At 41.2% G+C, this 22,503-nt stretch overlaps 1 protein-coding gene across 2 annotated transcripts in view; it reads right to left on the minus strand.

Moving 5' to 3' along the window:
• Positions 1-22,503, minus strand: part of LOC133535128 (macrophage-stimulating protein receptor-like) — a 51,806-nt gene that overhangs the window by 28,680 nt on the left and 623 nt on the right. For both annotated transcript variants that reach the window (XM_061874641.1, XM_061874642.1), the window contains exons 2-7: positions 18,884-20,151; positions 13,704-13,874; positions 13,506-13,625; positions 1,708-1,878; positions 1,469-1,629; positions 1,271-1,400 (exon numbers count right to left, since the gene is read on the minus strand). In XM_061874641.1, coding sequence (XP_061730625.1) covers positions 1,271-1,400; positions 1,469-1,629; positions 1,708-1,878; positions 13,506-13,625; positions 13,704-13,874; positions 18,884-20,071 — 1,941 coding nt within the window. In that variant the 5' untranslated portion in view covers positions 20,072-20,151. The remainder of the gene's footprint in view (positions 1-1,270; positions 1,401-1,468; positions 1,630-1,707; positions 1,879-13,505; positions 13,626-13,703; positions 13,875-18,883; positions 20,152-22,503) is intronic.

The raw sequence follows: 22,503 nt of genomic DNA on the forward strand, positions 1-22,503 counted from the left end.
TTCCTTTCCTATACTGGCTCACCTGCACTGGCTTCCTGTGCACTTAAGATGCACCTTTAAGGTTTTACTACTTCCGTATAAAATACTAAACGGTCTCTTTCCATCCTATCTTGCTGATTGTATTGTACCATATGTCCCGGCAAGAGATCTGCGTTCAATGTACTCCGGCTTATTAGTGATTCCCAGAGCCCAAAAACAGTCTGTGGGCTATAGAGCATTTTCTATTCAGGCTCCAGTACTCTGAAATGCACTCCCGGTAACCGTTAGAGATGCTACCTCAGTAGAAGCATTTAAGTCCCATCTTAAAACTCATTTGTAAACTCTAGCCTTTAAAGGGCCATTGAAACCCACTACTACCCACCACGCAGTCTGATAGTTTATATATCGATGATGAAATATTAACATTGCAACACATGCCAATAACGGCCTTTTTAGTTTACTAAATTGCAATTTTAAATTTCCCGGGAGTTTCCTCTTGAAAACGTCGGGTAATGATGACGTGTGGGCTTGACGTCACGGGCTGTTAGGAAATATGAGCGCCGCACACACACACAGCTAAAAGTCGTTTGCTTTAACGGCATAATTACACAGTATTTTGGACATCTGTGTTGCTGAATCCTTTTCAATTTGTTCAATTAATAATGGAGAAGTCAAAGTAGAAAGATGGAGTTGGGAAGCTTTAGCCTTTAGCCACACAAACACATGGTGATTCCTTGTTTAAAATTCACGGAGATGAAACTTTACTATAGATCACAGCGAACATGGATCCCGACCGAATGTCAACCAGCAGGTTTCGGTGAGAAAATTGTGGTAAAAAGTCATTTCTTACCGGAGATCAGCTGAGCTTGTGCCGCCCATAAAGCTGCCGTCGACTTCCCTGAGAAATTGCGCGTCAACACACCCGTGGACACACACCTCCGAATTTCAGGTACTGTTAAACTCACTAAAACACTAGCAACACAATAGAAAGATAAGGGATTTCCCAGAATTATCCCAGTAAATGTGTCTAAAAACATCTGAATCCGTCCAAATGCAATCGCGTTTTTTTTTTGTTTTTTTTCCTAGTCCGTCGCTATCAATATCCCCAAACACGAATCTTTCATCCTCGCTCAAATTAATGGGGAAATTGTCGTTTTCTTGGTCCGAATAGCGGTTTTTGTTGGAGGGCTCCCATTAAAGACAATGTGAGGATGTGAGGAGCCATCAACATGTGACGTCATCGTCTGCGACTGTGGTGTAAGAACAAGAAGTGTATGACTTTAAAACTCACCACAAGAGAGAAACCAGACACCTGAGCTCTGCCTTCAATGGAGTAGTCCCCCTTCACCATTCCCTCATGCACTTCCAGAGCGATGGTCAGATTGTGTTTGGACACGTTGTCCTTTACTTTGCACACAACCCTGAAGGGAACATATTTAACCACATAAGGTCAACATTTGTGTTGCAATGTGGGTATTATGCTACTCACACTTTACTGCTACTTTTCGCAGGCAGGACAGCACACGGCGTCGCGGTGCCCACTGTGACCACATGTGTGGTCACAGTGGTCGGGCTGAGAGGAGACTGGAACTCTCTGCCGCAAAGTGTCAGCTCTGTTTCTCCACCAGCTGGTGCTATCTTGGGGAAAAACTGCAAAAGAAAAAAGCCATCAATGGTTTGCTGTGGTGAGTGTCACCAGTACGAGTCTAAATTGTCTGTTGGGTTTACCTCGGTTATGACTGGCGCGCAAGAATGTTTGTTCCATACGGAATCGCACTCGTGTTTCCTCGAGCACGTTCCCGAGCACCAGCCGCAGTTCATGAAGCGCGGAGCCGTCAAACACATGGAGCACGTCACGAAATGTGTACACCCAGGTCCAATGGAAGGCACTCGAAACAACTGGAAGCAAAAAAAAAGGATTCGTTCACAGGTTGGTTCATTTTGGGAACAATATATTTTCCCGTTTGCGCTTTTTTTATACACTTGAAGTTAGGCACGTTTTTGTTGTTTGTATTCTCCCATCCAGCTTGCAGACACACACACCCCGCTCAGATTAGGCTGAAGTGCTAAAGCAGTAAATTCATAGAGGCGTACCTTGCCATCACACCTTTTTTTTTTCATGTTCCATAAGTTTCACACAGCCAAAAAAAGTTAAGCTGTTTTACAAATACTTACTAATGTTTTTGAGATCCATGAAAAATATAACACTTTTAATTTGAAACGGTCGTATCAATCCAGGTAGCGCTTGTTATGTGAATGTGTATTGTCAGGGTGATGTAGTGCAGTGGTCCCCAACCTTTTTGTATCCGCCGACCGGTCAACGCTTAATAATTTGTCCCGCGGCCCGGGTGGGATCCTTTTTTTTTTGGGGTGGACTAATTGTAAGTGTATATTGTGTTTTTTATGTTGATATAATCAAAAAATTAAAAACCAAAAAAAATGATAATTTTTTTTTTTCAATAAAAATTAATAAAAAATTATTCTGTGGCCCGGTACCAATCGGGCCACGGCCCGGTACTGGGCCGCGGCCCGGTGGTTGGGAAACACTGATGTAGTGTGTGTATGCATGCTACAACAGCTTCTTCTTCCTGGCACGCGTTATGTAAATAATAATCTGTAGATTCAACTTTGTTTATTTGTTATAATAACCACCCAGCTGTGACGTATCAGAGGCGCTTACTCAGCTGTTTGTGTCGTTTTATGTGTTTCTGTGTGTGTGTGGATGTAGGGGGGAGCGTGACAGTTTGACATTAATCATTTGACATGTAATCAATTGAGCTGCATAAAATGTGTATTTTCTATTAAATAGTCACAAAGTTCTATGTCCCGGTCCAGATGTAATAAGTGTCCGTTTGTACCAGGATAGTCAAACATGGCAGACATATGTGCGGCCGCCTAATAGAGAGCAGCATTATGATGCTTGTATCCTCATCTCAATGGATGTTTGCAGATGCCTTAGTTGAAGTGGTCAGAATAGATTTAATAGTTTTCTGCAAGGTTTTTTTTTTCTATTTTATAATAAAAACTTCAAGTGCAATGCAATGTTTGACCTTCAGGGGCACTTACTGGCTTGTACCGCTCGAAGTGTCGTATGCAGGGGACCAAAGATTTGGAACCAGCTTAATGAGAGCCTCAAGATCTCCCGTCCAAAGGCAAAACCTAGTAACTCACTTCTAGCTGATTTTGAGAAAACAAAAGAAAACCAATCTATCTTGATGCTGTCTTACAAAGATTTACAAAGTCATCAAACGTATAGATGTTTTCTTGAGCTTTCATTTTCTTGCCGATTCAGCCATGGATTGAATCTGTTCTCATGAACGTGTGCCCTTTCTCCAGATATTTTATCACAATCTCAGGTGGGCCCCATTCTGCGTTTGCACATTGGGCAAGAGCCGTGTACAGCGTCCAGTTTTTATTTTGACCTCCACGGTTATCTGCCCAAAAGACTATGCAAAGGGAAGAATCAAGAACAATACATTTAATGAAGGTGCTTGCAACGTCCTGGGCCAATCTTCCAAATATCCCCTCGTGCCATAATATCACATAATCAGGTTGACCGTCGGCCACCATTCGTGCAAATGTCTCATTAAAGACAATAAGGCAACTGAAAAGAAGCTCTGATTGGTCCCTTGAGATACTAGGTTTTTCTGTTGTATCTACGTGGTTATGTGGTAGTTGCTAGGTCCTGCCATGCGCGTAACAGCTTACTTACGGAACAAATTACAATATCGCATACACTAATGTAAAGCATATCACCTAGGAACTCCAAAATTATTATCAGCTCAGTTTTGACCAAAATTTAGTTACTGGGTTTTGCCTTTGGACGGGAGAGATGCTGTATCCATTCTCCAACTTCAAAAAGAAACTGAAACTTACCTATTAACCACCTATCTTTAATGCCCCATGTGGGGTAGACTACTCTTGGGTTTTGCATGGTTGAATGAATGTATGTATGTATGTATGTGTATGCTTGCTTTAGTACTATTATCTTGTATTTATCATATAGCGTTGTTATTGTTTTTCTTTTTGTTTTGTTTTTGTGTTTGCTACCATGTTTCATCATTCCATGTATATACTGTCCTCTGGACCCTATGTCAAAAGCTTCTTCTAGCTTATTTGGGGGACCCTTTCACGTACCAACATCTTTAAATGATGACATTCACCACTATTGTAATTGTTACATGGTATTGTGAATAAACTTGAAACTTGACTTCTTCCAGTCTCAAAGACACATAAGAACAAAAAAACTTATGTCAATGGGAGAATACACAGAAAGCAAGATTTGAGAGGGAAACTTCCACATCTAAGGGTTGCTCCACCCAAAGTGCGCATTTTGGATAAAGGTACGCAGTGATACGCTTAAATGGAGACTAGACTTTTTTTTTTTAATTTTGCCTATTGTTCACAATCATTATAAGAGACACGTCTTTTTTTTATTTTATTTTAAAGATGATAAAAAACGCTTGGAAGCTGCAGCAAATGGGAGCCTTCGATGCCCTCTAAAACAACTTCAAAACCTTCCATCAATGTTTTGAATACACACTGAAAGTCTACACATAATGTAGTAACAGACACGTTCATAAAAATATGTAATATGTTCAATATTTACTGTATTTTGGTCATTTTAACCATTGCTGGAACTAGTTTTTTGGCACATTTATTTCCGTTGCCATAGCAGCACACTTCTGACTTCTAATGGCAGACACGGTAACAAACAACAAATACGACTATTTCTGCACAAAGGATGATTCACAACCTTATCTTTTTTAAGCTAAATATAAAGAGGATGAACTACTGCTTCTAAAAGCCAGCACAAAGGAAGAACGAGATGTAGGAGCAGACGGGAGTTGAGAGAGTGAGGTGAAAGTCACTTGAAGCTGTGCAATTTGAAGCTGTGCTATCTTGATATAAATGGCATGCTTACCCCTAAAACGTTGGAAAAAACTTCCCTGGCCAGCTGGACCAAACAGACAACTGTTCATCGAGTGAGTCACACATTATATTGATCACGATACATGCAGCACGACATTGCCTGTGATTACAACTACAGTACATACACTGTGTCGCTAGCTGTGTACAAAAAAACGTGAAATTTGGGCTAATACTTTACAGAGATTGTAATATGAGTGTTCATGTTTTTCAGACAGTAAGATTGGTGTCTTATCATATTGTATTGTGTATTACAAACTCAAAAGTGATTCCTGTTAATGTAGAAGCTAGCGTATCTCTTTCCATATCTGTCTTTTACGACTAATGCCGTGGCACGCCAATGTGTTACTACGCAAGAAAAAGAGTTCTTCAGTGTTCGCTCTTACAATAACAATGTCGCTACAGCTTTGTTGTGATACTGGTTACAAAATGTAAATGAAATATTGTTGATGATTTTTGAATGCATCTTAAAGTGATTTAGAAGTAAAATTGGTTGCTCCCATTAGCTGCATTGGTAGCCACCAAGAAGAACAACAAAAAAAAATGTTTTCTTCTTGTCTTTTATAATAATTGTGATTGATAGAAAAAATTCCAAAACATGTGCAGTTCCTCCTTAAGTCAAGAAAGCAAAATCAAAAACATAACATTGCAAATCATATACATAATTTCTAATAATAATGTGTTCTGCGGACATTGAGAAGACATTTCGACCGTGTCCCTCTGGAAGTCCTGTGGGGAGTTCTTTGTCACCGATTCTGTTTACAACTTTTGTGCACAGAATTTGTAGGCGGAGTCAGGGTGTTGAGGGGGTCTGGTTTGATGGCTGCAGGATTAGGTCTCTGCTTTTTGTTGTGTTATGATAGAATATACCAGTGGTCCCCAAACTCTGGCCCACGGACCGAATGCAGCCCTTCAGCGTTCACAATCCCGCCTGCGACAGGTCCACATGTTAGTATTAGACCATATTCAACTTTAACTGTTGACAATGCGCTGGTGCGATGGTGTATGTTGCTGTTGCTATTCATTGACCATGAGCATTACAATGGTTTTGGAGTGCACAGAAGCAACGTACAGTGCAGGGACCATTCACACAGCCTTTCCCACCCATGGTCTAATTATTTAAAAAAAACACACAAAAAGTAAATATATGAGTACAAAACCACACAACTTGCCCGTTGAACTATGTGGGCAAAAACTGTCTGAGCACCACACACAATTCAAAATCACACCCATTTAAAACCAGTACCAAGCCTGATGGGTAAAATGCACAACACTCTGCACACTTTGGCATTTCGGACGCAATTTAGCTGCTTGATATTTCTGATGGATTACAAAAGTAGGACATCAGGGAAGTAAACAATGTATGAGTGGTTCACATATGCTTAATACTCAATGTTTTATCGTTTATACTTCATATAGTATTGGGGGTGTCAATGTTTTGTTCTGTTAACTAAAGCTTGTTGTAACTAATGCTTTAAGAAACTGACACGTCTCTGCTTGTTTCTGATAATATTGTAAATACTACATATTTTATTTTTGTGCAAAATGATCATTGTTGCTGTCATATTTTATTACATACATACTTTGATTCCTAAGAAACAGCAATTATTGAAGGACTGGGAACTACGTATACGCTATGGCGCTGTAATGTACATTGCGGAAGTTGTTTACGTAGGAGTTGTTGAAAAATAAAGCCATGTAGATCCACACTATGGTCTATGTCTCCTCTACTTAGTCCAAAAATGGATAAGAACTTTAAAAAATATATTTCTGTTCAGTGCTCTGTTGTGTGGCGAAAAAAGGGTTGTTGTGTGTGCGTGTATGTAATAATAATAATATTAATAATGGATTAGATTTATATCCATCCATCCTTCCATTTTCTACCGTTTATTCCCTTTTGGGGTAGCGGGGGGGCGCTGGCGCCTATTTCAGTTACAATCGGGCGGAAGGCGGCGTACACCCTCGACAAGTCGCCACCTCATCGCAGGGCCAACACAGACAAACAGACAACATTCACACTCACATTCACACACTAGGGACCATTTAGTGTTGCCAATCAACCTATCGTGCTTTTCTATTGTTAGATACTCAAAGCGCTCACAGAGAAGTGGGAACCCATCATTCATTCACACCTGGTGGTGGTAAGCTACATCCGTAGCCACAGCTGCCCTGGGGTAGACTGACGGAAGCGTGGCTGCCAGGTTGCGCCTACGGCCCCTCCGACCACCACCAATCATTCATTCTTCATTCATTCACCAGTGTGAGCGGCACCGGGGGCAAGGGTGAAGTGTCCAGCCCAAGGACACAACGGCAGCGATTTGGATGTCAATAGGTGGGAAGCGAACCTGCAACCCTCAGGTTTCTGGCACGGCCGCTCTACCCACTAAGCCATGCCGCCCAAAACGCCCATTTGTGTGTGTCTTGGCAAGCGCAGGTCTATATGACAGCGAATTGGCGAGTTTCTCTGAAAATCGGGCTTTATTGCACACCGTAAAGAATTACAGTTAAAACTACGGCAAGCAATGGTTAAATAGCAACAGTTAAACACCGTAAAGTCAAAAATAGTTGATCACAGTAGCAAATGATGTCTGATTCTTGCAAATTAAGAAACAGTAGGTGACCTAATTTACTATAGGTATAATATGTAGAACACACATGACATAACTGTGAACAGTCAAAAAAAATACATTTAGGCAAATACTGTAATGTCACACAAATGCCAATACTTTGACATTTAAGGTATTATTTTGTCTAAATTATAGATTGCAGATTGTACATTTAAATTTACAATTAACTTTAATTGTTTAAGACAGTGGTTCTCAACCCTTTTTCAGTGATGTACCCCCTGTGAACATTTTTGTAATTCAAGTACCCCGTAATCAGAGCAAAGCATTTTTGGTTGAAAAAAAAAAAGATAAAGAAGTAAAATACAGCAGTATGTTATCAGTTTCTGATATATTCAATTGTATAACAGTGCAAAATATTGCTCATTTGTAGTGGTCTTTCTTGAACTATTTGGAAAAAAAGATGTAAAAATAAGTAAAAACTTGTTGAAAAATAAACAAGTACCGTACTTTTCGGAGTATAAGTCGATCCGGAGTATAAGACGCACCTGATGAAAATGCATAATAAAGAAGGGAAAAAACATATAAGTCGCACTGGAGTATAAGTCGCAATTTTTGGGGGAATGTATTTGCCAACACCAAGAATAGACATTTGAAAGGCAATTTAAAATAAATAAAGAACAGTGAACAACAGGCTGAATAAGTGTACGTTATATGAGGCATAAATAACCAACTGAGAAGGTGCCTGGTATGTTAACGTAACATATTATGGTAAGAGTCATTCAAATAACAACATATAGAACATGCTATACCTTTACCAAACAATCTGTCACTCCAAATCGCTAAATCCCATGAAATCTTATACGTCTAGTCTCTTACGATAATGAGCTAAATAATATTATTTGATATTTTACGGTAATGTGTTAATAATTTCACACGGGGCGGTATAGCTCGGTTGGTAGAGCGGCCGTGCCAGCAACTTGAGGGTTGCAGATTTGATTCCCGCTTACGCCATGCTAGTCACTGCCGTTGGGTCCTTGGGCAAGACACTTTACCCACCTGCTCCCAGTGCCACCCACACTGGTTTAAATGTAAAAATTAGATATTGGGTTTCACTATGTAAAGCGCTTTGAGTCACTAGAGAAAAAGCGCTATATAAATATAATTCACTTCACATAAGTCGCTCCCGAGTATAAGTCGCACCCCTGGCCAAACTATGAAAAAAACTGCGACTTATAGTCCAAAAAATACGGTAATGCAATTATAAATAAAGATTTCTACACATAGAAGTAATCATCAACTTAAAGAGTCCTCATTGGGGATTGTAATAGCGATCCATCTGAATTCATCAACTTAATTCTGAACATATCTTCACAAAAAAAGACATTTTTAACATCAATATTTATGGAACATGTCCACAAAAAATCTAGCTGTCAACACAGAATATTGCATTGTTGCATTTTTTTTCACAGTTTATGAACTTACATTCATATTTTGTTGAAGTATTATTCAATAAATATATTTATAAAGGATTATTGAATTGTTGCTATTTTTTAAAATATTTTTCAAAAATCTCACGTACCCTTTGGCATACCTTCAAGTACCCCCAGGGGTACGCGTACCCCCATTTGAGAACCACTGGTTTAAGGGTTTGTGTTAAAGATTTAGCCTAGTTACCTTTTGGCTAACAACATGTTTTCTTGTATTTTTGTGGCATGTTCCTTCAGACTTTGAGGGCTTATTGCTATGTCCTTAATCGCAAACTGCATCGAAATGAACCATGCTTTGTGTTTAAGTGTGTTGGAACTGGTTGCAAGCAACTATTTAACAGATATGGAGCATTTATGTTTCATTTTTAATAACTCACTTGAAGAAACATGTTGTGAGTTCTCCAGTGAAAGGCTGTACGCATACTTTCAAGTTAAAATCCTTAATGTACTGCTAACATGTCTCAGAAACACAGACATTTTGCAGATAGTAATATTGGTGACAGGGCATCAGGGTGGAGCTGTTCTTAGAATTTGTGCCTCACAGTGACAAAGTCCTGGGTTCAATTCCCAGGCTAGGGTTCATTGTGTGTGGAGTTTGCATGTTCTCCCTGTGACTGTTTGCCTTTTTTGTAAACAGGTTAACGTTATATAATGTTTCTTCATAATAATTTACTATAAGCACAAACAGTTATCAACTGTATATTTTACGGATTCAACATCAACATACCATAATGTCCGATACATTATTTTTTACAGTGAATTCTCTGCAACCTCAACTGCTGGTATTTTACCGTAAATTGTGCAAATTATTTTTTTCTTACAGTTCAGGTTGTACTGTAACTTCCCTCAAACTACCCTCTTAAATCTTAAAGTATTGTTGCTGTTCCTGCGTGAAAACATCTGTTTGAACGTGACTATCGCACACACGCACTCTTACAGTTTAGCACAAAATGGAATAAGTAATAAGAAAGAAACAGAGTTTTTTTCTTCAAAATTTTAACTACGGTTTACTTTAACTTTCTTTTAAACATTTCTGAAGTTAATTCAATCAATCAATCAATGTTTACTTATATAGCCTTAAATCACTAGTGTCTCAAAGGGCTGCACAAACCACTACGACATCCTAGGTAGGCCCACATAAGGGCAATTGATTTAACTATTTAATTTTTTTGTAAGTATCCATCCATCCATCCATTTTCTACCGCGTATTCCTTTGTGGGGACGCGGGGGGCGCTGGCGCCTATCTCAGCTACAATCGGGCGGAAGGCGGGGTACACCCTGGACAAGTCGCCACCTCATCGCAGGGCTTTTTTTTTTTTTTGTAAGTATTTATCTATAATTATATTTCATTACAGCCCTAACACTAATAATAATGAAATACATACAGGGAAGATAAAGTGCTTCCAATCAGGAGACCCTAACAACGGAAGAGTCCGGCTTCTACTTGCTCAGTGGCCTTGTGGTTAGAGCAGTGGTGTCAAACTCAAATACAGAGTGGGCCAAAATTTAAAACTGAACACAACCGCGGGCCAAGGTTGAACAAATTAACCTTTTAATAGGGACCCGAACAAGTTTTGCATTGAATATTGAACAAGCAAGGCTTATATAACTTTATAGTGACATGCAAAATCGAGTTTCAAATAATAATAAGAATAATAAAAAAATATCAATCATTATTGCTCAGTTTGCTACACTGATTTGCTTTAACACTGAATATGGAACAAGCAACGCTTATATAACTTAATAGTGCAAAGTCAACTTTCAAAAAACAAACGAAAAAACATCAATGGCATTGTTAAGAGACGGAGCAGATGGTCCGACAGCGGGGCAGGGCACGCTGCAGTCCTGCCCAAGATGGCGGCAAGGAGGCGGAGAATGTGGCGGAGCAGAGAGGCTGAGAGCGACGCCGCAATCTGATTCAGGTGCGTGGATCACGCACTGGCACAAGATTGACTTATGTCCTCGCAGTGTATAAAAGGGGAGAAGGAGGAGAGAACGAGGAAGGAGGAAGAGAGGCCGCAGCAGCGATCAAAGAGCAACAAAAAGCAGACAAGGACGACGACGGCAGCTGAAAAGCAGACCGGGAACAAGCAGTGGAGGAAGGAGCTGAAAAGCTATCCAAACTGCAGCCAAGCTTTATTGGGTAGAAGCCGCATATATTACGTGACTGGGCCGGCACGCTGTTTGTATGGAGGAAAAGCGGACGTGATGACAGGTTGTAGAGGACGCTAAAGGCAGTGCCTTTAAAGCACGCCCCCAATATTGTTGTCCGGGTGGAAATCGGGAAAATGTTTTTCGGGAGTCTTTGTAAGTATGAGTATTAGCGGTGAATGCGGTGTTACAGCGACACCGCCGCTGTACAATACCGGCGGGTCAGCTCTAACGTTAATTTGATATTGCCTCAAGGGCCAAATGAAATTACACGGCGGGCTAAATTTGGCCCGCGGGCCAGAGTTTGACACTCATTGGTTAGAGTGTCCGCCCTGAGACTGAAAGGTTGTGAGTTCAAACCCCAGCCGTGTCGTACACAAGACTATAAAAATGGGACCCATTGCCTCCCTGCATGGCACTCACCATCAAGGTTTAGAATTGGGGTTTAAATCACCAAAATGATTCCCGAGCGCAGCCAACGTTGTTGCTCACTGCTCCCAGGTCAAATGCAGAGGATAATTTCACCACATCTAATGCGTGTGTAACTATAGTTGGGACTTAAATTTTAACTTTAAATTAGATAGATAGATAGATAGTACTTTATTGATTCCTTCAGGAGAGTTCCTTCAGGAAAATTAAAATTCCAGCAGCAGTGTACAGAGTTGAGATCAATTTAAAGAAAAAAGTAAAAAGTAAATAATCGGGGTTTAAAAGGAAACAAAATAGAGAAATATTACAAAAAGAATTGTCTTCTCTTAACTCTCAGCTGCAAACTGCCCCAGCATTCGCTGTAGGTCACAGCTTGAAGAGGCCATCAGGACATTAACATCTGCAAATAGCAGATATAAAATCCTAAGGCCTTCAAACAGGACAACCATAGCGCCTGAAATTCTGTCAATGATAATTATGAAGCAAACCGGTGACAAAGGGCAGTGTATCGCTTCTGGCACCCCCATATCCGAAGTTGTGGTTCTCAACTGGAGGATGGATTGCAGTTCCAGTGAGGGAAGGCGTGAGTGAAGATCGACAGTAGTCTCTGCGGCAAAGTGGTCGCTGTACCGGACTGTTGTGGTGAAAACAGAGAGCTGAGCCGGAAGGCAAAGCACTCAAATTACCAGTCGATCCACGTTCGTATTTTACCTCACTTATGGTCACAAGATTTGGTTCGTGAGCAAAAGAGCACTAACCGGGTACACTCGGTTGAAACGATTTTCCTCTACAAGGTGGCCGGTCTCTTTCTAAGAGACAGGGGGAGGATCTTGGTCATCCGGAAGGAGCGCAAAGTGGAGACACAAGAGCAGCAGGTTGAGGTGGCTTAGAGATCAAAACAGGGGGCCTCCTGGTCGCCACCCTGCTGAGGCGTTTCGGGTATGCCCAGCTGGAAGGAGGCCCCAGGGTAGACAAGTTGGATGGTTTATATCTCGCAGTTGGCCTGATTTCATGTCATCTCTGTGTTCCTCTGGTGGAACTGAAATACAGTGGGGCAAAAAAGTATTTCGTCCGACACCGATTGTGCAAGTTCTCCCACTTAAAATGATGACAGAGGTCTGTAATTTTCATCATAGGTACACTTCAACTGTGATGGACAGAATGTGAAAAAAAAATGAAGGAATTCACATTGTAGGAATTTTAAATAATTTATTTTTAAATTATGGTGGAAAAATAAGTATTTGGTCAACCATTAAAAACTCTCACTGATGGAAGGAGGTTTTGGCTCAAAATCTCACGCTACATGGCCCCATTCATTCTTTCCTTAACACGGCTCAATCGTCCGGTCCGCTTAGCAGAAAAACAGCCCCAAAGCATGATGTTTCCACCCCCATGCTTCACAGTAGGTCTGGTGTTCTTGGGATACAACTCAGTATTCTTCTTTCTCCAAACACGACGAGTTAGGTTTATACCAAAAAGTTCTATTTTGGTTTCATCTGACCACATGACATTCTCCCAATCCTCTGCTGTATCATCCATGTATCCATTTTGGTATAAACTCAACTAGTCGTGTTTGGAGGAAGAAGAATACTGAGTTGCATCTCAAGTACACCACACCTACTAGATTATTTTAAATTCCTACAATGTGAATTCCTGGATTTTGTTTTCACATTCTGTCTCTCACAGTTGAAGTGTACCTATGATGAAAACTACAGACCTCCGTCATCATTTTAATTGGGAGAACTTGCACAATCGTTGGCTGACTAAACACTTTTTTGCCCCACTGTAGGTGGACGGAGACCTGGATGGCTGAACTTCCCGATTGACATCCTGACCCGTATTATTGTAAGAAAAACGGATTACACTCATTTAGTCCTTCACTTAATGTGTTTCGTGTGAGAACTCTTCTGTACCCTATGGAATGTTTCATTCCGAAAATTAGTTTTAAATACATAAGACATACCTGATTTCCAGCCACAAAAAGAAGCAAATCCTGATTGTAGACAGCTGCTGTCCTGGTTATTTCAGCCTCTCCAAGAGAATAGTTGGCAAAAACATAGGGTGTGTCTATTGTAAGAATGATCTAAAACCACAAAAGTTGCAGCAGTCAACAAAAAGCACAAGGCTATTAACACAGAAAGAGCGAAATTAAGCGGATTACCTGCAACATCCTTCCATCTGAGGTCCCAAAGTGGCCCAGTGTTTGCCTCCCATTAATGGTAACCAGGATGGACGTAAGGAGGACGTCACTCATCTGGCGGTTGAAGCGGTCCAGTCTGTAGTAGGGCTGTGACACCAGGGTGGGTCTGTCAGGGCACGTGTCATTGCCGTACTGTGACAAACATAAAAGTAAGCGTTGACCTCATCCATCTATTTTTGTCCTTGCAGGACCATTGAGGATGGACCTAAAACACTTGGGTCTACACAAGTACTTATTAGCCCATGAGAGACATTTGCCTGATTTACAACATAACATAAACATTGTGGACTGTAGAGAGACTAAGCACAAGGTTATAGACACTAAGTCAAGATATGAACCCAGAAAAGGACACTGTAAAATAAATAGGGAGATATTACGGTAAAAAATAAAAAATGGCAATGGCAAAAATAACAATAGCATTGTTTTCAATTTACAGTAATGCACAGTAAAAACAACAATCGTTGATTTCGGGAAACTGAGCTTCCAGTTGTTTTTTTGTACCATACAATCTACAGAAGCGTCAGTACAAGTTCACACTTGTGTTTTCTTTATGCGTTTGCGTTTGTCCTTTATGTTCTTCTCCGGATTGATCCTTCACACACAGTGATGGTACCACCAGCCTATAGTAAATACAGTATAGGTTTGTCTCTGTCAGCATAAATATTTACATTTTGTTTATCATTAAAGAAGAAGTTCTCCTCCTTGCCTGCGCTTCAAAGTACCAAGCAGCTCATTAAAGTCCCCTTCATACAGCATGTTGATTTTAGGTGACTCATGTTCTCACACATAAAAGAGCCATTAAGATACAGTATGTCACCACAGCACTTCTACTAGCTCCAATGGCACCCTATGCAAGACCCCTATACCTTCCTTCCTTCTTTGACTCCTTATTTTCTTGATTTGTTTTATTCCTTCCTTGCTCCCTTTCTTCCTCGTTTTCTTGCTTTGTTGTTTCCTTCCTTCCTACCTTGTTTCCTTTCTTGCTGTTTTCCTTTCTTGCTTTCCTTGTTTCCTTGCTTCGTTCCTTCCTGGCTTCACTTATTCACCTCCGTTCTTCCTGGCTTCCTTGTTTCCCGCTTTATTGTTTGTTTCCTTATTTCATTCTTCCCTTCCTACAGTGGGGCAAAAAAGTATTTGGTCAGCCACCGACTGTGCAAGTTCTCCCACTTAAAAAGATGACAGAGGTCTGTAATTTTCATCATAGGTACACTTCAACTGTGAGAGACAGAATGTGAAAAAAAAATCCAGGAATTCACATTGTAAGAATTTTAAAGAATTTATTTGTAAATGATGGTGGAAAATAAGTATTTGGTCAACCATTCAAAGCTCTCACTGATGAAAGGAGGCTTTGGCTCAAAATCTCACAATACATGGCCCCTTTCATCCTTTCCTTAACACGGATCAATATTTCTGTCCCCTTAGCAGAAACACCGCCCTAAAGCATGATGTTTCCACCCCCATGCTTCACAGTAGGTCTGGTGTTCTTGGGATGAAACTCAGTATTCTTCCTCCCCCAAACACGACGAGTTGAGTTTATACCAAAAAGTTCTAATTTGGTTTCATCTGACCACATGACATTCTCCCAATCTTCTGCTGTATCATCCATGTATCCATTTTGGTATAAACTCTGTCATCATTTTAAGTAGTAGAACTTGCACAATCGGTGGCTGACTAAATACTTTTTTGCCCCACTGTACCTACCTTGTTTATTTACTTCCCTGGTTAATTCCTTCCTTTTTCATCATTGCTTCCTTGTTTCTTTGCTTAGTTGTTTCCCTACCCTCCTTCTTTCCTTTGTCTTCCCAAAGCTTTATCCATTCCTTCTTTCATCCCTTCCTTCCTCTCTCCATTCCTTACTATCTTGTTTCCTTTCTTTGCTTTTACTTTCATTGCTTTTTTTAGAATAGATTAGAAAGTACTTTATTGATCCCTGGGGGAAATTCAGCACCACAGTTCACTCACCCAGCCATCCATTTTCTACCGCTTATTCCCTTTTGGGGTCACTAGGGACGCAGGCGCCTATCTCAGCTACAATCGGGCGGAAGGCAGAGTACACCCTGTACAAGTTGCCACCTCATCGCAGGGCCAACACAGATAGACAGACAACTTTCACACTCACATTCACATACTAGGGCCAATTTAGTGTTGCCAATCAACCTATCCCCAGGTGCATGTCTTTGGAAGTGGGAGGAAGCTGGAGTACCCGGAGGGAACCCACGCATTCACGGGGAGAACATGCAAACTCCACACAGATATATCCCGAGCCTGGAATTGAACCCAGATTGGACCTTCGTATTGTGAGGCAGATGCACTAACCCCTCTGCCACTGTGAAGACCCAGTTCGCTCACAATAGAATATATGTATAATATATTATATATATATATATATATATATTATGTAATATATGAATAATATAAATATATTAAACATATAGTCTACATTTGTTTCCTTGCTTCTTCCCTTCCTTGATTCCCTTCTTCGCCTCCCTCCTTCCTGGTTTTCTTGTTTACAGCTTCATTGTTTGTTTCTCTATTTCATTCTTCCATTCCTACCTACCTTGTTTCCTTGCTTCCCTGTCTAATTTCTTCCGTTTTCATCCTTGCTTCCTTGTTTCTTTGCTTAGTTGGTTCCTTCTTTCCTTGTTTCCTACACCTTGTTTCCCTACCTCCTTCTTTCCTTATGTTCCTTATTAAAACTTTATTTATTCCTTCCTTCATCCCTTCCTTCCTTCTTTCCTCCATTCCTTCCTGTCTTATTTCCTTTCTTCCCTTTTACCTTCCTGGCTTTTTTGTTTCCTTGCTTCTTTCCTTCATTGCTTCTCATTTTCTTTGTGCCTGCTTCGTTGTTTTCTTCCTTGCTTCCTTCTTACTCACCAACCTACCTCGTTTCTTTGTGTCCCTGTTTCCTTTCTTTCTTTTTCCTTCCTTTCTTCCTTGTTTCCTTGTTTCATTATTTCCTTACATTGTACCTCGTTTCCTTGCTTTCTTTTTTACATTATTCCTTTTTTCCTTTCTTGCTTCTTTCCTCTTCTGCTTCCGTTCTTTGCGTCTCTTTGTCCTTGCTTTCTTGTTTTCTTCAGTCGTTCCTTCATTTCTTCCTTTATTGTTTCCTTCCTTCTCTGTTACCTTGCTTCCTTTTTTCCTTATTTGCTTTCTTGTTTCCTTGCTGAGTGTTTTTCTTCCTTTCATGCTTGTTTAATTGCTTTCTTGTTTTCTTCCTTCTTTCCATCCCTCCTTCCTTTCTTCCATCTTTCCTTCCTATCTATCCCATGTTTTCTTGCTTCCAAGTCTCCTGTCTTCTGTGTTGCTTCCTTGTTTATTTGCTTAGTTATTTCGTTGCTTCCTTCCTTCCATGTCTGATTCTTTCCTTCCCTGTTTGGTTCCTTCTTTTCTTTCTTCTGTCTTTCATGCCTGTTTTGCTTAATATCACTTAATTGTGACATTTAGACATGGATAGTACATCTTTATGTCTAGACTAGCTGTACACTGACTACTTTCAAACGTCTCCAACTCTTTCTGTGGTGCTTGAAAAGATGCACTGCAATAAACATGGCGACTGTAAAGTTGTGTAAGATATACTATGTGTATGGATTCCTGGTTTAAATCTATTCAAACATCCCATTGTAATGCAAACAATCCGTCTCAACAGGTTTTAGTCCCTTAGTCACTCTTTAGATTGAATAAAGTAGAAGAGTCTGAGCGCACTACTAAACCGAGCAACACTTATCCTAGCAATTTCCTGTTCAAAGACAGCCACTCCCCCTTTGAAATTCCACCTTTGTATCAAAAGGACTTATAACGCGTTTTTTGGCAGGCATTCCTGTCCATGTGCACGCAGCTTGAACACCATAAAAAGCACACGCCGCACCTTTAGATAAAAAGGGGCTTCTATGCTCATGAAGATTAGCTCCTTTCTGACGTATCGTGTGATGGGCTTGCTACTTGGAAAATGTAGTAAGCTAAGCTACAAGTAACTCTCAGTTAAATGTAGCCAAGCAACAGGGAACGCTATCCCCGGAGAATAGTAGCAAACTACACGGCAAAAATAGCTTGCTACATTAAAGCTACATTTAGCAGCGTTTCTATCTGTGGGTCCACATGTATAATATCAATGGTAATGTAAGTGACAGTGTACAAATAGACCCAGTAAGGGTCCATTACTATTAAATATCTGTCATTTAGCTGGGGATTACTCGAGAAGTCCCCGCATCCCACAGCATGTATTTATTTTATTCTTAGTTTGTTCAATTAAAATTAAAAACTAAGGTTTTGGGCATTGTTTTTGTCTAAACGCATACATGTTTCTAAATATGGCCAAGGACCTGCATTATTGTGCGTTTCCTGCACGTTATCTTCATTACTTAAGGAAAAATCTAATCTGCGGGAGAGAATACCTCTGCCGTTTTCAAGTATGATTTTCTTTTTTGGGTCCTCAGCTTGAAACGTCCCTCTGTCTCCGACTCCCTCGCCGTCATGTGAAATGAGTGTGTGACTGTTATAATTATGCTTACCAGTTTTTATGACACGACTTATCTTGCTTCTGATTCGCCAGTCCGTAATGTTTCGCCATAACCTTAGCCAATTGTGACTCATCGGACGAACACCAAACAATCATCATGAATTTTCTGAGTATGAATGGATGTTCTGATTTGTTCAGATCATCGTATTTTCTCCATATTTTTTGGCTTGGATTTGCAGTCCATTGTGTCTCTTTGTAGCTTGTAGTTTTGATGTAAGCTACCCAGCTACTTGGGTGTAAAAGTAGCTAAGCTACAGGATAAGCTACTGGGAAATGTTAAGCTACGTAGCTTAGCTACATGTAGCTTGTTAATGCCCATCGCTGGAGGTACAGTACCTGTCTACTGTAAACATGCCAAGAAAAGAAACATTGATGACTCATGCACCCCTCCCACGCACTGGTCTGTCACACACACCTTTAGTTGTGTTACTAAATATTATTCATTTCCATGAATACACACAGCGTTACAGTGTAGTGTTGCTGTACAAAATAACAATATGTAACAATATGTTTATTATTGTGCTGGGAGTACTAGTGGTGTATTAGTGCACTACAACATACAGGCTACTAAAGAGATGACTTCCTGTCTAAGCTTTGACCTTTGAACTGGATAGAGACTTACCTCATGCGGGCAGTTCTCGCACGTCTGGAAGTGACAAAGTCCTCTGGATAACTGTTCCGATCCGGACCTGCAGCAGGCCTCCACGCCTGCGTCGATGTTTTTGTTGACGTCGCTGAGTTGGAAGACGCACAGGGCAGAGTTTTTCTGGGGTTCCCCTTTCAGGTTCACCTGCGCAAACACGCCGTAGAGGATGTCCTCTGACTCATCCAGCCGCAGCTCCTTGGCCAAATCCATCCCCGCGCGGCCGAAGTGGGCAGCCATGAGTCCGTTGTACACGATATCCCGGTAAGCCTCTCGGCGCCGCCTCTTGGGATCGTACCTGCACTCCAGGACCAGCTCCCGGTACATCCACACCTCGTGACTCCCCACGGGAAGCCTGCCGAGACGGGTCTGAAAAGGCGAGTCAGCTTTGGAGGGGTTCTCCCTCTGGCGGGACAGGAAGTAGACAAACTCTTCAGTGGCAAAGCTGTAGATATAATCAATGTTGTACGAATCCCTCAGGTGGGGCAGCACGGTCAGACCCTCCATCACCATTTGGAAGCCGTCTTCAGTTGAGAGCGGCCTGACCACGGACACGGACCTCCGCGGGAACTTCTGGACCACTTTATCATTCACGGAGGCGGCCACAAAGAAGTACGACGTGGCCCCCTGTACCACGATGGTGACCTTGGTGCCCAGCGGACTGGCCAGGCAGTCGGGACAGTTGGACGGAGAGTTCTGGTCTTCTTTGTATAAACACCGAGGCTCGGGCGGCAAGGCCTCAACATCGATGAAGAAGCAAATGCCATGAAGGGTGCTGCCACAAACGTATAAGTAGGGCAGAAAGTGCAGATCCACGTCCAACAGCAGCACCTCGTTGTCCGTGTCCACCGGATCACTGGGATCCACTTCAATGTTGCACAGGTTGCACGTTTTACACTCTGGACTTCCAACAGGTCCTGTTTTCACCTCCCATATTTTGCTGTACTCCTCATCCAGCGCCTCCACCACGTTCTGCGAGGCCACATACACCTCCCGCTTCACAGGGTTGACTGCGATGTTCTGTATGGCGCTTCCAGTCTGGAAACGGGGCAGCGAGTACTTTACCGAGAAGTCCACCAGCCTGCGAGGATCCGGAGGACACTGTCCCAAGGAGATGCTGGCTCGTACCCCCGTGCATAGCGTCAACAAGGTGACCCACACCAGCATCTCAACAGTCCAATCCTGAGGGGTGAGGCGAGCTACCGAAAAGAGCCTCCTTTCAACTTGGAGAACATTGTGGACATGGTCTACATGGAAGAAACGTTGACATTTTTACAGGCACAACACTTGGACACTGTAAACATTACTAGCTTAAGAAAAACCTCCTTTGTAAGAGTATTATTATTGTAGTAAGAAACAGTCCCTCTATGAATTTGTGATCAATTAACGCCAATTTAACCATTTTTTACGAGTTATGCATAGCTTTGCAACTTTGTCCTACACCCGCAACTGCCTCTCACATTTGCTCCAACAGAATATGTCTTTGAGCGCTCACATCCACTGTCTAATCAAAACTTATGTTTGGTTCTTGTGTAGACTAAGCAGGAACAATGGCATGCGGCTCTGTAGCGCCACCCTTGTGGCTCCCTGGAGCATTTTTAAAAATGGATTAGAAATGGAAAAAGATGTGGGAAAAATAATGTTTTTGTTTTAGTTTGGATTTGTTAGAAAGCCCAATGTTTAATATATTTGTGTGTATGCTTCACTGATGAGTTTTTGGTGAACATCGTTTTGTCCTACTAATTTTGGCGGTTCATGAACTTACCATAGAGTAGACTGTGAGGCAACACTTTGTTTACATGTAAAATCTTCTACTCCTTCTTTGGCTCATTTTGTCCACAAAACGTTTTATGCTGTGCGTGAATGCACAAAAGTGCGCTTTGTTGATGTTATTGACTTTTTGGAGTGCTAATCAGGCATATTTGGTCAGTCCATGACTGCAAGTTATTCAATGGTAACATGCTATTTAGCCTAGCTATATGTACATATTGCATCATTATGCCTCATTTGTAGGTATATTTGAGCTCATTTAATATCCTTTACTTTTATCTTTTTTGTATATAATTTAGTTGTGCATGTCTCATAATACGAAAGGATAAGATCACGGGTACAAGCGGCCGAAATGAGTTTCCTCAGCCGGGTGGCGGGGCTTCCTTAGAGATAGGGTGAGAAGCTCTGCCATCCGGGAGGACCTCAAAGTAAAGCCGCTGCTCCTTCACATCGAGAGGAGCCAGATGAGGTGGTTCGGGCATCTGGTCAGGATGCCACCCGAACGCCTCCCTAGGGAGGTGTTTAGGGCACGTCCAACCGGTAGGAGGCCACGGGGAAGACCCAGGACACGTTGGGAAGACTATGTCTCCTGGCTGGCCTGGGAACGCCCGGGATCCCCCGTGAAGAGCTAGACGAAGTGGCTGGGGAGAGGGAAGTCTGGGTTTCCCTGCTAAGGCTGTTGCCCCCGCGACCCGACCTAGAATAAGCGGAAGAAGATGGATGGATGGATGGATGTCTCATAACACATTTTCTGTATGTAATATTGGCTGCATTTCAGATAGTTATTTACGTGCCATGTTGTTCCAGACCACAGCAAACTTTACCGAGCTTGCCAAAGATTGTAATAAATCTATTAAAAGAAGACAGCCTGCTGTTTCCTTTCACTTATACCTTTGGCCAGTAAAAGCCTGTAATTCACCTTCTGAGTAGCCTCTGATTTACTAAGGGTTTCTAATGTTGTAAAAGTGTGTAAAATAAAGATTGAATTTCAACATTTCTGTCAACGAGGACTATGTGACTATAGTAGGCTGAGTATGTGTCAGCCTGCGACACAATCATTTTGATAGTAGGCTATTATAGCTAATATAGACACTTACGTCATGTCTTGCCTTCATTATAAGACTTATATACGGCTTTTCATTTTTTGCGACTCAGGACCGATTTGTTTTTTGTATTTTAGGCCTAATATGGCTCTTTCAACGGTTTGGGTTACCGACCCCTGGTCTACACCCTGTCTACAGTGCAAAGCATTCTGGGTAATGTAGTGCATGAAGATTTACTTCTTAGTTTTCATGTATTTATTTATTTAACATTTATTCCTCCAGGTAAGACAATTAAGAATACATTTCAATTTGCAATGCTGACCGAGCACAGAGGCAGCATTTACATGTTAGAGGTGTTGGAAGTGTGATTATATACTCTCACCGTCTCTCATTTACCAACAAAAATGAGTGCTATAGATTGGTCTCAAAAGTTAACAAATGCTTTTAACGTGCGGGTGTAAATGTGTTGGAACATAAATAAATGTTTAAGATGGACAAACAATTTTCAGAGAATGTTTGCAACTTATGGACGCCACAGCAGACAAGAAAAACTTTAAGGGTATTTATTTCTGCGATTATAATTAATTATTACTATTATTAGTTACAATTAATGGAAAATGTACAGTAATTTGACAATGAGCTCTGAGTATGTGCATTTACTGCCATCTAGTGTCTACTTTTAAGTCTGTGCGGTATAAAACGAGTAAAACATACTTTAACATAATCAAACATAAACAGAAGAAATTGTCTTCCAATTTGTGTTGAAATATTGTGCTTTTTAAGGTT

This window comes from Nerophis ophidion, linkage group LG16, assembly GCF_033978795.1.
Source record: "Nerophis ophidion isolate RoL-2023_Sa linkage group LG16, RoL_Noph_v1.0, whole genome shotgun sequence".
In the NCBI taxonomy this organism is placed as follows: Eukaryota; Metazoa; Chordata; class Actinopteri; order Syngnathiformes; family Syngnathidae; genus Nerophis; species Nerophis ophidion.